Raw genomic sequence first — 16,105 nt, forward strand, 5'->3', positions numbered from 1 at the left:
TAGATATGTCCGCACGTGCTTAGGTAATAACAACATCGTGTCATCCGCTTCGGAGCACACGATAACACCTGGTCAAATTGTCAATTACCGGCTATTCGTCACACACGTGGCAACATCGTGTCCTCCGCCCCTAAAACATCTCACCCAACCCCAAATCTACTCCTTACCGGCCTCTCCATCTCTCTTTTCATCTATCTCCTCTCCTGATAAACCACTGAAGAGTTCAGTGAACCCCCTCTCTCTCTCTCTCTCTCTCTCTCTCTCTCTCTCTCTCTCTCTCTCTCTCTCTCTATCTATCAACTTTCTCTCTCTAGAAAAATGGCAGTCGCATCAGCTTCACCAATCATGGCAAGATTCACATCACTTCCAACTGCGATTTCTTCTCATTCATCTATCATTACTCGTTTCTCCCCCAAACTCCTTTCCTCAAAACTTTCTCTCTCTTCTTTATCTCTCCGTCAAAACCTCCAATCAAGACCCCTTCGTTTCTCCACCAACGCCACCACTAAGATCTCCGCCACCATTTCCGTCGGGGAAAAGCTCCCAGAATCCACCTTCTCTTACTTGGACTCCGACGGAGAACTCCAAACTACTACAGTTTCAGATCTCACAAAGGGTAAAAAAACCGTCTTCTTCGCCGTTCCTGGTGCTTTCACCCCAACTTGCTCTCAAAAACATCTACCAGGATTTGTTGAGAAATCGAGTGAATTGAAATCTAAGGGGGTTGATACAATCGCTTGTATTTCTGTTAATGATGCTTTTGTTATGAAAGCTTGGAAGGAAGATTTGAAAGTTGGGGATGAAGTTTTGTTATTATCAGATGGAAATGGGGATTTTACTAGGGCTCTTGGTGTTGAACTTGACCTAAGTGATAAGCCAATTGGATTGGGTGTTAGGTCAAGGAGATATGCTCTTCTTGCTGAAGATGGAGTTGTTAAGGTTTTGAATCTGGAAGAAGGTGGTGCTTTTACCAATAGCAGTGCTGAGGATATCCTTAAAGCTCTTTGAATTTAGTGAGATTTTAATGGGTACTTTTATTTTGGGTTTCTTTCTAGTCTACTATTTTGAGGGGTTTTCTTCTAGTTCTGTTTTTGAAAATGGGTTTCTGATTTAAGTTTGGAAACAGATTTCCCTCTTGCTTTAATGGAATAATTTAGAATCAGTAGAAAAACGAATAGTAGATTGTGTTTGTTATTGCATATTGAGCAAACCCTAGTTGAATTCAACCAATGTTATTTATTTCTATCATGCATTTTTGATAAAATTGTTGTTAGTCTTATAGTCTGTTTGGTGAAGGTCATAGAGTGCTGCTAATAGTCCTGCTGCTATCTATTACTACTAATTTGATTGAACTGCTGAGTATAGATGGCCACACTTGTAAAAAGGAATACCCATTAACCAAATAGTGGGAGGATGTAATAGTCCCACATCGTTCCGGTGGGAGTGCGGGGTGTGGGCAACAGGTGATTGCTCAACCTTAGTATATGTCGAGCCTTTTCGAGTTGGGTGGGGTCATAGAGCCATCGAAAGAAACATCTCGTACCCATGAGTTTCTAAAGCGGACACAATATCGAAACCGCTAAGGATTGCGGCCTCACAGATGATATCAGGAATCTGACTGCGTTACGGTTTAATATCAGTTTACTAAGATTGACATAAACAAGTTACATCAGAAACCTCTAATGACGGTTTAATGACAGCGCCACGGTTTTGTTCCTGGTGACTGCTCCATGAACCCACCCAACGGAGAAGGCCTCTTCACTTACAAAGGTTGAGCAGTTTCCCTCAGGCAGGAGTCCGCACCGTGCTATAGGTGCTTGCTCAACCTTAGTAAGTGTCGAGTTCTTCTGGGTTGGGTGGACTCGTGGAGCGGTCGCCAGAAACACCCAAGGGAGAAGGCCTCTTCACTTACAAAGGTTGAGCAGTTTCCCTCAGGCAGGAGTCCGCAGCGTGTTATAGGTGCTTGCTCAACCTTAGTAAGTGTCGACTCCTTGCGGGTTGGGTGGGCTCGTGGAGCTTAGTAAGTGTCGAGTCCTTCTGGGCTGGGTGGGCTCGTGGAGCGGTCGCCAGAAACAAACCGTCACGCTAACATTAAATCGTCATGATCAGGTGACATTCTCCCAGTGTTCAAAACTAGTTAGGAAACTCATCAGTGTAAGGTTGAGCAAGAACTTATAGCCTTCATTTTCTATACCTAATCATGATAAGAAAGATGGTTAAGTATATGTGCCCTAACTATTTTGAACTCTGGGAGAATGTCAGCTTCTCCAATGCTTGCCTTCATTGTCTATACCTAATCATATTTCTTACCTTGATCTGTTTGACAGAAACAAATTTCATCAGTAAGAGGATATTCTGTTTAGTCTTGTTCCGTCAAAAAATTTGATTACTCTGTTTAAGTTTCCTTGATCTATACTTGAGATGTTTCCTTTCTTGAAAGATTTTCAGTACACCCTTGAAATTGTAAAGTAATGGACTAGGTAGGCTGAATTCAGGGTTATAGTGTCTCTAATTTATATTAGGAACTTCACTATAATCTTAGAATAAGCATATACTGAGATACTACTGCTTTTACCCAGAGCTCAGTTGGTTTTTTTGCTATTATTGCAAGTGCATATGAAGTAGACATTTCTCTTTGAAGTTTTGTGGTTTTAGTAGTTAAGCCAATTGTTATTGGTTCGGCTGGTGTATTTGATATGATAACTGTCTGAACTATGAAGGCTTTTGAATGAGGATGGTGTTAGGAGCACGAGTCGGGGTATGTTTTAACCAGTGAGCCCACTAGTACCCAATCTGTTCTCTCGGATCCCTCATGGGCCACAAGAATATGAGGTCCTGTTTGGGCAGCACCCGCTCAGTTCTGTGACACAGGATCAACCACCACTGTTACCATATCAAATCAAACCCCCTCCGAAATAGTAGGTTCGGATGGGTTGTGTGCCTCTTTAATTTGTCTGGGCTTCATGCCCTATACATAAATTGGTTGGTAGGTTTAGTGCTGGAGGCAAAACCGGTCCACACCCAGTGAGTTGGTCCAAAGACTTCGCCCACACAAAACCGAGCTAACCCTAGTCAGGTATGGAAGGGTTTTCCGGCTAGTTCTGTCTAGCAATCTAAACTTCCTCCCCGATCTCCTTTCGTATAGCCTTGCAATCTTGCCTTTTGCCTTTGCCTTTCTCGGCTTTGATTCACTTTAGTTTCTTGCCTTTTGCCTGTACAAGTTATATTTTTCTTTATCATTCAGAAATTGTATAGTATAATTTCCAACATTTGGTATCCGAACTAAGATTTTCTTTGTGATTACTAACCTAATTGCAAAAATGAACAGGTTAATCCACCTCAGCTTCCACGATTGTGTGGGAAGGGAAGTTTTATAGGACCCTCCCATTTTTGTTAGCCCTTCATGGAATGGGAAAAAAAATTCATTTTAAAGTCGTATATCACTCACATTAGCAATTTACTTATCACAACCTTAAATCTCTCCAAAACTCAAATTCCTAGACATTATTTCTCTTCTTCCACTCTTTTTCCATTGGAATTGTCATCCATCACCGACGACCATTACTAACGGGGCAAGTTCTGAAATTGTGCAGCATCTCACATTGTTTTACACTCGTCTCTGAAGCCACGAAGTATCTTCATTGTTGCAAACCGTCGTGGATGAACAAACTTACTAAAAATTTGGAGAAATAGCAAAAGATCCCAAAAATCATTATTTGTACAAGATTTAGTCTCTCAAGAGGTATATGAGCATCCTTTAACACATTTTTACATGTTATATAATCTATTTGTTGGTTGTATGAATTTTTTTTTGTGTTCAACAAGAAGGTATTTTCGGTATGGCTCTAATGAACTTGGTTCATCACCTACGGTGAGCTCGAACCGACAATTAGTCTAACAAATCGGTAGTAGATGATAGAACACAAAAATGTCCCATTTAGGCTCGAGCCTACCGTAGTATCGCACAGTAGTCTTTCGGTCTAGTGCGACCGCAAGGTGTTCTTCAAACAATAAAAATCTTAAATCTAATGTAGTTTCAAGCAATAAATAAAAAAAAATCATGAATATCAATACAACACATATAAGAAAATCAAAGATAACAAAAATAAAACCATAAAAGGGTAAGATTTTAAGGTTTACTTGAAAAATGGGGGGGGGGGGGGGGGGGGGGGTTCATCCTCTATTGATTTTCACCCGCTTCCAGACAAAATATTTTCAAATAAGGTCCGAAAATCTTATTCCAAAACATTTATAACCACTAGATTCAAGTATTCAAGCAATGTTGTTTCAAAAATTCGAAAAAAAATAAACCTTTTGTTTTAGATTTTCAACCACACATAGACAGAGATAGAGAACGACAGAGAGGGAGATAAACCGAGAGAGATCGAGACAGAAATGGAGATGAAAATGGATGTTGTGATAGTGGTGATAAATTTTAGAGAGAGGGAGAGAATATAAACTCAAGAAGAAGGTGAAAGAGGGGTTATGTTCTGATGAAGATGAAAGCATCGGTCAAGGGATGTGTTGGTTTGATTAATTTTGACCTAACGACGTTAACTTTGCCTTAAGGTCAAATTAGAGTAGGGGGAGTGCTTTTTCTTGGAGAGGCCATTCTAATCAAAATGATTGATTTGAGGGGCGTTTTTAAAGAAGGGGCCTTTTACCAGTAATGGGGGCCCCTATAAAATATTTCTTGTGAGAAAACTTTTGATTAATGATGTATCCAAACGAAAGTATTATTTGGCTTCTAGGAAATTTGGCAGGTTGTCGAATTTAGATATGTAGAATCAGTTGATCATGTAGTGCCTGAAGATCTCTCTTAAGTCTAAAAGGTAGTTTGAGAGAGAATATAAAGAAGGAGAAGAAGTCATTGTTCCTTCTCTGTCTAGCTGTTGATGAGGTTGTTTTCGAGAAAAGCTGAAACAACTAAAGAAGTGCGAGATTTGTTGAAAAGATTCTAGTACGGTGATGAGAAGGTAAAAAATGAACGGTTGCACACTTTACGAGGTAAATTTGAATCTCTTCGTATGATTAACTCAGAGAGTATTTTTAATTATTTTTCTAGAATTAAATATATTGTTAATCAATTGCAGGTGAACGGTGACAAGTAAATTGATTTACGTGTTATTGAGAAAATCATGAGATCAACTTGTCGTTTTGACTATGTTGTTGCTACAACTGAGGAACGCAATTAATTCTCAACTAGGTCACTTAAAGGTTTAACGAGTTCATTATGTTTCCATGAACAAAAGATGAACTAGAGGGTTGCTGCAGGGTGTATAGAATACGTTTTTCACAACTAAGTGACTCTGTTTGAAAATTGTGATTCTAGTGGTAAAGAAAACTATAGTAAGGAATCCAAAAGAAAGGGAAGGTATGACAAATCCGAAGTTAAATGTTTTTGTTGTATAAAATTTGGTCATTATAAATCAAAATGTAAAGTTTCCAATAAACTTTCTGAGCATGATAACTTTACTTAAGATGATGTGGAAGAGGGATAAACTCTTTTATTAGCTTGCAAAATTGATGAAGATGATTATTTAGTAGAAAATGATGAAGATGGAGTTTGAGATTGTTCAGTTGAAGAAAAACATCAAATATTAATCAAAATTGATGATGAGACAGTGGCTTCACATTCTTAGTTATTTGAGAATAAACTTATTTCTCTCGATACTCATAATACTTTAAATGTAAAATTAAGTCCTGGTTCAACTCGTACTCGAGTTATTGCATCAAGGTTTAGGGACGATGTTCTAACCATTGATGGTGATGATTCAGACGCATGGTACTTGGATATAGTGGTGTTCAAAAGGTCAGGTCAGGTCGGGCCGGCCCGTCAAATAACAGGCCATTCCGGGTTGCGGGCTGGGCCTAGCCAACCCGGAATGGAAAGGTCCCGGGCCGGGTCTCAACCCGGGTTGGCTATACCTTGGCCCAACTCGGGACTGGGTATAGACTCAAGCCGGGCAGGGCCGTGTAAATCCATTAATTTTTTTTCTTTTAAGTTCTTAAACAGGGATATATAAATAAAAAAAATATATAAACTTAGGCCATGCTTGGCGCGCGGGAATGGCGTGGGAATGGAATATGATTCCCGGGAATCCCATTCCAGATCATTGTTTGGCTTGCGGGAATGGTGTGGGCCCGGAAATGTGATTTCCTCAAAAAGGGGTAATAGCAAACCCATGGGGGAGGTGGGTTTGTGATTCCCATTCTTTCACATATATTAATATTTATTGACCCATGGGGGAGGTGGGCCCGGAAATGTGATGAACGAATACCCGTAGCAACAAAGTTGATAATCCAACTAGCGACGCGATCATTACACCTTTCCCAAGAGTGTTAGTCGCTTGGAGAACTTGGTTTTGGAATGGACCCGTTAACAAAACCTAATTTGTCTTTGGCTCAAAGAGCCATCTTCGTCTCACAAGATTAGGAGCCGTAGTTGTCTCCTGCGAGAAGTGGGGTAATCAACACCGTAGTGGGATAATCCGAATGATGAACACCGAGGACGCGAGAAGTGGAGAAGTAGTAATGTCAGAAGATACGTCACCAGTAGAAGTCATTTAAAAAAAAATGTAACCTGCTCTTATACCATGTGAAAGTGAAACAAACCAAAGGAGGAAGAACAAGATTCAGCCGAGCTAGAGAGAGGGAGAAAATTAGCTAAGTGAGAGAGGGAGAGAGAAAATAATATGAATAATTTCACATACATTAATTGTTGTATTGGTTACATGTATTTATACTAGATTTTAATAGATAACTAAGTAAAACGCACATAAAGAAGGAAGAGATACGACATAAGTTTATCAAGATCTTTGTATCTACCGGTTTGCATAGGGGTAGAGTCAACCAGTCGGTTGCCATCCAATCGGGTCATGTAACCCCAGTCCATGTACACTTAATAGCTGGTCCGATAGGTGAACCCCAAGGTTTTGTGTGAGAGAGTGAGGCACATAAGTATATTCTCATTTAATTTCTTCATTCTAATCTTTTTTTTTTTTCTAAATCTCGTGTTATTTTCGCACTAGTTTGGAATTTCAGTTTTTTCTTTTACTGATTTAACAAGATTTCATCTTCAAGTAAGGAAAATTTTATAGGCAATGCCCTTTATTGTTAAAGGCAATGTATTTTGCAAAATTGACTTGGTCAATTCATCATGACCAATTTTGGTTAAAGGCAATGCCATTTTTAGGGCTGAATTTTTTCTTTTTCTCTTCTTCCTTCTTCATCCCCCTTCATCTTTTTCGTTCCTCCTTCATCTTCTTCTCCTCATCCTCCCTCCTTCTTCTTGTTCCCTCTCATCTCTATCTATTAGAAAATTAAATTTCAGCGAAGGAACAACATGGAGAGAGAGAGAGAGCTACATAAGTTTTAAAAAGTAGAACTTTTTCTCTCTCTCTCTACAAAGTAACCGTTTTTTAGAGTAAAGCTTCCTATAATCAATCGTCACTTCTCCGACGAAGGGTCCTCCCTTTGCCGGATTTCTTTCTTTTCTTGTTCTAATAAATACTTATTATCTTTGTTGGTCTTTTAGGGCCTATTTTTGTTGATATATAGGATCTTTTTTTGTTGATTTCGTGTTTCTTCCGGTTCGAGTGTTTGGTCATGGAAAACTTTTTGATACTTCTTCAACAACTCAAAACTCTCTTCATTTATAGAGGTGTGTTGAATCTCCCATATCCATATACATTTACAGAGGACGCATATATTCTCCTTGCAAATCTGGATACCTCAGGAGAAGTGGATTTAGTCAAATGTAAAGTCCCAGGATCGTTAGGGAGGATACAGTCTTGGTCAAAAGATCTGAAGCAGACAAATCTACGATGGAACATGATTTTGATTCGGTATGGTCCTTTGTTCATGTTCAAACTCATCATGTTCAAACTCATCATGTTCAGACTCAAGCTTCTGGTTTCATGGAGGAAGATGCTGGACTGACAATGGGAGAAGGATCCTGACCGAGGTCGATGGAAGTTTTCCGATCACTCTAGTCCGTGGTGGAGAAACGGTTACAAACTTTGACCCACTCAAAGTTAGTTACTCAACCAAGGGAACCGTAGGGTGGTAATGGGTCATGGACTCATGATAGTGGTGGAACCACTAAAGTCACATAGAAACTAAAATGCCTCCTCCATAGGTAGTGGGCATAGGGTTACTTCTTTGTGCTTTGTTCTTTCTTTTAACTTCTTATTGTAATCCATCTTGGCTTTGCCTTATCAATGAAGTTATCAGATTCCAAAAAAAAAACATGGAGAGAGAGTGTGTATTTGTTACATACAAACTAGATTAACGAAAGAAAAGTTTAACAAAAGCATATTAGAAAACTAATAAGTACAACAAAGCATATTTGGATATGGAAAAAGAACTTTCTGAACTTTTAATTGTTGAACTTTTTTATTAGTTTATCAACGTGAACAACGATTAATATGTGGGTGAAGTGTGGCCTGAGGTTGGAATATCCAATTTAACAATACCTTGTCGTTAGGTGATTAGAGAAAGATGTGAAAAAAAAGAAGAAGATGAAGAAAGAATAAAAAACAGTCAAGATCGGCGGTCGGGCAATGAGGTCGTTAGGTCAAACATTTATTGAGGCATTGCCTTTTAAACACACATTGTCTTTAACCAAACTCGATATTGCCATTACCAACTTTGGGCATCGCTTGTAAAATCTCCCTTCAAGTAATGCTTCTTATTTAATTTAATATCATCATCAGCGTTTACGAGGTTCATCGGCCAGCAAACTTTGGGGAGTCTTTCAACAAAAAAAAAAAAAAGCAACATTTGGGGAGAAGATGTTGTGTATGAGCAATGTGGGGTGCCTTTGTAAAATTTTGATTTTGCTTGGTGTGCCTCTACATGTGAGTGCGAATTGTAAAATTGGTTGTGGGCCAAACCCCAACCCAACTTGTAGTGGGTTCCTCCGATGCGATGGAACTTGTAATTTGATTGGGCCGATCCTGCCTGGTTAGGTTGGACCAACAGATTAGGAGAACCCGCCCTTTCCTCTGTCTTTAACTTAAAATTTCATAAGAAACACTGAAACAGGATGACTTTTCATCTTCTTATACTCATGGTAAAAAGTGATTTTTCTTTAGAAGAAAAAGTATCTCTAATTACTGAAAAGTCTGAAATACTATGAGTGAATGTCAACTTTTACTCACTAATCCAAAGAAAACAAACAGTAAAGGAATATGAAATTGATCAAAATACAAGAAGCTTGGATTTTATTGAGGACTAAGAAACGATTGTGTACAATGCAATATGTAGGTAGCTAAGCTAAACCTTATTCTTATAAACATTTGCCAATTCCAAAGAATCTAAAATCGAATTGCATCCTAACTTAAACTCTTCTAACACTAATTTAATATGAGACAGAGAGAAGGAGAATGGGTTGATTGTGTTGTCGAAGAAGAACAAGATGATACATTGATACAATAGTGACAATGTGGCCGGGCATTTCTTCTCACCGTTTTATGTTCTTATGAGCTTGGGATTCGGGTGCCCACGAAACCTAACCCGGTAACGAAGAAGGCAATGGATTGGCCAAATAAGTATATGAAATACCAATACTTCCCATATATAACATCATAGCATGCACAACAAAATATGCATGCCCCAACGCATAGCTCTAGCACGTACACCCTATTTCATAGATAGGACAGAAGAGAAAGTCAGATTCAGACGATTCAAAAGGGATAACAACAAACAGTGTATGAAAACAAACCTCTTGCGAAATTATATATTTATGATAATGGTTGTATGTTGTCTAGTTATAACTTATAAAAAATGGAAATAAAGTTCTGTACCTTTCACTAATTCGGGTTAGCCAGGGTTTTGTCTTGGGTGCTTTTGTTGCCGATTTCGCCTTAAGACCATCTCCTAATTTTTCAGTAACAACCCATTCGTTTACTCTCCCGGTTTCTAATAAACCAATAAATGTCCCTTTTGTTCGATGCATAGACATGACATTTTCAAAAAGAATCCAATTGAAAACTAAGTAAATTGACCTGCAAAAGTTAACTATAGACAATCAGGACCATAGATATAAAATTTGTCAAGTAACTGTTGTAAGTTTGTTATATCAATAAAATATTTTTCGTACAAATTTGAAAACAAACCTGGGTGTTTCAATAGCATTGAGAATTGTTATGATGGATGGGATATAAACCAAAGCCCATTTTGGAATGAAGACTTCCGGAACAAGAACGGAAGCTGGAATGACTACGCAGTAAAAGAAGAAGGTGACAATGTGAGCTACAATCTTTCGAACAAGGAAAAAACTGTAGATTGTATGAACCTTCTTCCATAGTGTTACTTTCTGCAATAATTTATACATAAAAGAGTCAAATTTTCCAATTCATTTGATGGTAAAATAATATTTTAGAATGAACGAGACATTTTTAATTGGACTTGGAAATATATCCTAAATAAGATCAAATTGAAACCAAAATGAGAACTTACCTTGTTCATTATGATCTCCATTGCCATTTTCCTGAAGAGGTTGGCAGGACCACAAGACCAACGATGTTGTTGATAACGAAAAGCCTTGAAAGTACTAGGTAACTCATTTTTCACCTTTAATAATTTAACAACCATGAATCATTTTATTGTTTTATATCAAATTAAATGTAAATAAAACGGAAATATCTACGCTTCTACCTTATGAAGTTATAGAAAGACATTGCCTCTTTAGTCTCATGTTAATATTTTTATTTTGGTTAACTATCATTTTGAGCTATTTATTTTCTTATAATTCTCCACTAATTTGACCTTTTTTTTTTCTCATTTTATGCTCTTTTTGATTTAGAAAAACTCCAATTTATATGATATATAATTTGAAACTTGGCTTGAATAAAACATAGTATATAATATTTTTTATTATAATAAATGAGCTTTAACAACCATATATTATCCTCAACAAAAAAAAACAACCATATATTAAGGTTTTGTTATTTATATATGGTTATCCTAGGACTAAGGGAGGTGCATCTAATGGTGTGATGTGAGAATGACATTCTTGGGCCAAGATGCCCCCACCATGTGCCCTGATTGGGAAGATGTTGAATCTTCACTCACTAATGTCCCATTCCTAGAGTCACATGTATAAAAATGCACGCGCCCTTCCTAATTATTATTATTTGTAATTGTGTCTTGTCTATATAAGAAGACCAAAGTCACTAACTACTACTTAGGATTTAGAGTCACATGCGTAAATATTTTACCAAAAATTGAATCTACCTTCCGATAGTAATATAATCCGATAGTAATATAATTTTGTGGTAAAAAGTAAGTGTAGTAATTACCTTAATATCGCCAATATAGACAAATTTCCATCCCTTAAGACTTGCGCGGACAGCAAGATCCATGTCTTCAACTGTAGTGCGATCTTTCCATCCTCCAGCTTCGTTGAGAGCATTAATTCTCCAAACACCAGCAGTACCATTAAACCCAAAGAATGCATATGTGGAGGAACCTACTTCTTGCTCCACCTTAAAATGATAATTTAGCGACATCTCTTGAATTCTTGTCATTATACACTCGTTCGAGTTAACTGCAACTCAAAAGTCAAAGTGATGTTAAGATTTACATTTGTCGTAACTTCGTACAAATTACCATGATATAATAATTTATTCTTATGATCAACTTCTGGACAAGTGGGATCAAAGACACCCAATAAATAGTTTAAGATGTACATATTTTTCCAATCACAACACTGCATACGAACTTTAGTTCTCATATTCTACTCTATTTAGTTACTGACTCTACTTTATAATAGTTTCTACAAATTTTTAGAATCTACATGGGGATATCTAACTGCACAATTTGAAGGGCTCCATCACCATTCCGAGTTACGAATGAAATTTTATGATATAGCAAAATCACATAAAAGTCAAATTTCGAATAAATAAAGTTAGCTTAGTGGCTGGAATGGGGCAGTTAAATGAGACAATATGGGGTTCATTCCATGTGATTTTCTTGTAAAAAGGCATCCCAAAAATATTCCCCATTTCTACATTATTTTAGTTTTTAGATCTCCCAGCCTTGGAAAAAAAAAACAGCTAATCTCAAGCTGTATATTTCTCTCTGACTTTCTCTCTCTCTATCTCTCTAACTCTCTCCAAAGCTAGACATAAATTACTGACTTTGGAGACCATAAGAGAATTCATAATTTACCACAAATTTGGTTTTATGTTTTGATTACACTTTGAAATTGTTTTAGGGGCTATAAGAAATCAATTTTTTATGCTAAATTCAATATAAAATTTGTTCTTCAACTAAAATTAGTGTTAAATACATTTTTGTTAGATTACTAAAATCCAATAAATCAGTAGTGTTAGTTATAAATAGTTGATTAGTCAATTGAAGACTTTTTTATGTTAATTTCCCACAGTCAACTAGTTTTGTCTATTTTCAACAACAAAAAAAAAAAAACTAGTTTTGTCTATGGGTGAGGTCCGTGAGGAGTGGGGACTTGTCATGTACTACTATTTTTCTTCTTTTATCTATCCCTTTCACTCTTATTTTTAGAGTTTTAGTTTGATAAATATATCATTTTTTTTATTAATTAAAATGAGTTTAATTAGTAAAAGCACAAAGGATAAAATATATTACCAAATATCCATCGAGCTTGAACAAGACCAATCTCAGGATTGTATACGAAATAAGGTATGGTTCGACGGAGGAAATCTGAATCGGGTTGAAAATCAGCATCGAAAATGGCAACAAAATCGCATTCTTTAACATAACTATGCTTTAATCCTTCTTTAAGAGCCCCTGCTTTATACCCATTCCTGTTATCTCTAATTTCATACTTTATGTTGATTCCTTTGCTTGCCCATCTTTGGCATTCCAATTCAACTAAATCCTGCAAAATTGTGTTAAATTTTATCACTAATTTTTGTAATTTTCTTTTTGTTTTCAAGAAATTTATTAAGACAGGGTAAACCAAAATAAACAAGAATATAAAGTTCATAATGTGGGACTACCTTGGGTAAGTTAGAAACATTAAACCATTCTACCTTGTCAAACAATTTATACAAATTAGCAAAAATAATATCACATATGAGTTACTATCATTAAACTTTTTACGGCACCCAAAGTTCAACTCTAATTATAAATATAAAGAGATCATTTCTATCCATAATAATTCTCCGATTGTCTAATTCAATTTCTTGGAGGATATTATAAATTTAGACTTCTCTAAGTTTATTATTAATAATAATATCGAAAGGTTAGAGCATCTTCAATGCAGGAGTCAAGCTTAAAATCTTAAGTGCCACCTAGGACTTTAGAGTGTTTTTTGTGAAAAACCTTTCTGAGAGCATCTCCAATGCAAAACTCAAAAAAATCTCTATTCATCTTATTTGTCAAGTTCTAATTGAGATTATCACTCCTAGGTGTCGAAAATAGAGATCCTCAATTCTTGTATGTCTCCAATGCAGCACTCTAAACTCTTTTATTTTACTTATGTGTCGTGGTTATTTTTGTAAAAAAATAATTAGTTATTTTGGAAATATACGAAGACTTGATTTCTATTGGTTGAAATTTAAATATTGATGAGTTGGACAATTAGAGATATCTCAAGAGGACACTCTGAAAATAGAGTGTCTTCTTGAGATATCTCTATTCCACTCTCGACACATCATCTTTGAGATCGTAGTTGAGTTTTGCATTGGAGATGATTTTTTAAGAAAAACTTAGAAAATCTTATGTGGCACTCAGAGTTTCTAAGATTGAGTTTTGCATTGGAGATGCTCTAATGCAAAACTCAATTGAGATCTTAAGATGACGTGGAAGCATTAAGTTTTAAGATGTCTCAACTAGAAACTCTATTTTTGAGATCTCTATTGAGAGTCTTAAGTGTCCTAGTCATCAAATTTAATTTTTGAACCAATAAAAAACTTTTCTTTCTCAACCACTTTTTCCTATTAAATGTATGTGTGACATGTATATCTATTAGAGTTTTTTAGAGTGTTGCATTGGAGAAGGACTTGAATTAGAGACAATCAAGTTAGCCATACAGGAAAGAGAATCTCAATTGAGACTCAACACATAAGTCATATAGAGTTTTTTTTTTAAGTTTTGCATTGGAGATGCTCTTAATAGCCCAAGTCGTTCAATAAATGCCCATTTCACGTATTATTAATATTAATATCGAAAGGTTAATACTCCAAGTCTTTTACATGGAAGATATATCTATATAACTGCAAATAAATTCAACAACAAAATGTTATCTTGTTATACTTTATTCTCCAATTCGTGAAGTTGACATTAAATTCCTTAAAAAACAACCTGAAAAAATATAAATTTTGATAAAAGAAAATGACAAACATATCGGAGTTGACTAGAAATGCATTGGACCTTATCTCTATAGTTATTACATATTAATATTACCTTAATAGCGGGATCGGTGGAATCATCAAGGACTTGTATTATGATCCGATCAGATGGCCAAGAAAGACCACATGCCGCTCCAATCGATAGCTTGTAAACCTGCATAATCAAATATTAAATAACATAAAAAGAAAAATTAAATAAAACATTATCATTGTCACTAACCCCATAAATAACATCAATAATGAAAGTGGAAAATGAAAAGTGAAGGATTGCCATCATCATGAATTGAAAAACATGGAGAAATATATAGTTGACACTTAATTGGTGGGTCATTTTCAAAAATGGACCATTCAATGACTGGCAAACATGTCATACAATTGGAATCAATAAAATCTAGAGAGAGAGAGAGAATTAAATACTAAGTAGTACCTCTTTTTCATTGTACATAGGGATCTGAACAAGAACCATTGGATAATTTGAAGTTCCTTTTTCAACATCATCTTCAATTTCTTCAAATTTGTAACGTTTATTTGGTTTTAACCCAAATAATTTCACAAGAAGAATAACAACACCCATATAAACCCTCTCAATAAACAACATTAATGACATTACTAAACATAGGAAAACAGAGATTCTCAAAATTGGAGCAACTAATAAAATTCTAATCTCATCCCATATAATTCCAATTATTACTGTTATATCTTCTCTCTTCAAATGAAGTATTGTTTTTGGAAATAGTTGAAGAGTTTCATAAATTGAATCCATTTCTCTCTCTCTCTCTACTTCCTGTAGTTGTGGAAGAACAGAGTACAACAGAGTAGAAGAAATTGTGGGGACTAGCAGCAGACTAAGTTCAAAATCAGTGGATCTTGACTAAATGAGGATGAAATTCTTTATCTCTTTCATCTGATAATCTGATCAATAATAGCACATAATGAGGGTCAGAGATAGAGTTTAGTAAGAAAAAAGTAAAACCCACTATTGAAAACCAGAGAGAGAGGAATTGAGATGAGAAAGAGGACTACTTTGAGCCATTTAACACAGTAGCAATACTAGTCTACTACTACTACTACTACTCTCTTTCTCTCTCTACTTTCTCTCATTAGTTCTTGAATGGAATTATAAGAAGAAAGGTGGCCTTTTATAAAAACACGGGTGGCCTTTTTAACTACGGTGACTTTTAGCCAGCTATAAAAACTGGATCTGATTAGCCAACGCATAACCACGTATTCTAATGGGGGGGAGTAGGTCAAGAGTAATGGAATGATCGGATCCACTTATCATAATCAACCGTGCCGGTACACTCTCCGGGCTGAATTCCGTTGGGTGACATGGCCGGTCCAGATTTAGAGAGAGAGGTTTTTCACTTTTTCTCTCTAAATCTGGCCCGGTTACATCACCCGATCGGGATTCAGCCAGGAGAGTTGTTCGGCGTATCATTATTTTTGTATCATAATATTGTTCTTATGAAGTTGTCGTTTGGCTCCCAATTTGTAACCAACTGGAAAGGTTGGCCTCTATGTTGGTCTAGTATTCTAATTTAACTTTCTAAACTATAATTTTGTTAGCCAAGTTCAACCAGTAGTGCTCAAAAGGCCAGGGCGTCCCGGGTTGGGTCCGGACCGGCCCGTTCCGTACAGGTCCGGACCAGTCTGGCCCGTACGGAAAACGGGGCAGGTCAACCTGGGTTCTGTCTCAGGCACTGGTTGGGCCTCTATTCCAGGGCCGACGTGCTAAGCCCGTGATCGGCCCATTCCGTACAGGT

General features: G+C 36.5%; 2 protein-coding genes across 2 annotated transcripts; one reads left to right on the plus strand and one right to left on the minus strand.

Moving 5' to 3' along the window:
* The first annotated feature begins 170 nt into the window (after nt 1–170).
* Nucleotides 171–1,264, plus strand: LOC147568006 (Thioredoxin superfamily protein). Its single transcript, XM_086654469.1, has one exon. It carries the CDS (start codon nt 319–321, stop codon nt 1,006–1,008), a length of 690 nt encoding a protein of 229 aa, XP_086510595.1. The 5' UTR covers nt 171–318; the 3' UTR covers nt 1,009–1,264.
* A 7,936-nt stretch (nt 1,265–9,200) lies between these two features.
* Nucleotides 9,201–15,609, minus strand: LOC147568007 (glucomannan 4-beta-mannosyltransferase 9-like). The gene is made up of 8 exons (XM_086654468.1): nt 14,770–15,609; nt 14,398–14,496; nt 12,616–12,868; nt 11,307–11,554; nt 10,465–10,578; nt 10,122–10,321; nt 9,810–10,010; nt 9,201–9,645 (listed from the first exon to the last, which is right to left on the minus strand). The coding sequence occupies exons 1-8, from the start codon at nt 15,103–15,105 to the stop codon at nt 9,483–9,485; spliced, it is 1,614 nt and encodes a 537-aa protein (XP_086510594.1). The 5' UTR covers nt 15,106–15,609; the 3' UTR covers nt 9,201–9,482.
* Nucleotides 15,610–16,105: the final 496 nt, after the last annotated feature.

The sequence above is a fragment of the Eschscholzia californica genome, unplaced genomic scaffold (assembly GCF_041429995.1).
Source record: "Eschscholzia californica isolate CP2 unplaced genomic scaffold, dmEscCali1.0.p SCAF_1, whole genome shotgun sequence".
Lineage (NCBI taxonomy): Eukaryota > Viridiplantae > Streptophyta > Magnoliopsida > Ranunculales > Papaveraceae > Eschscholzia > Eschscholzia californica.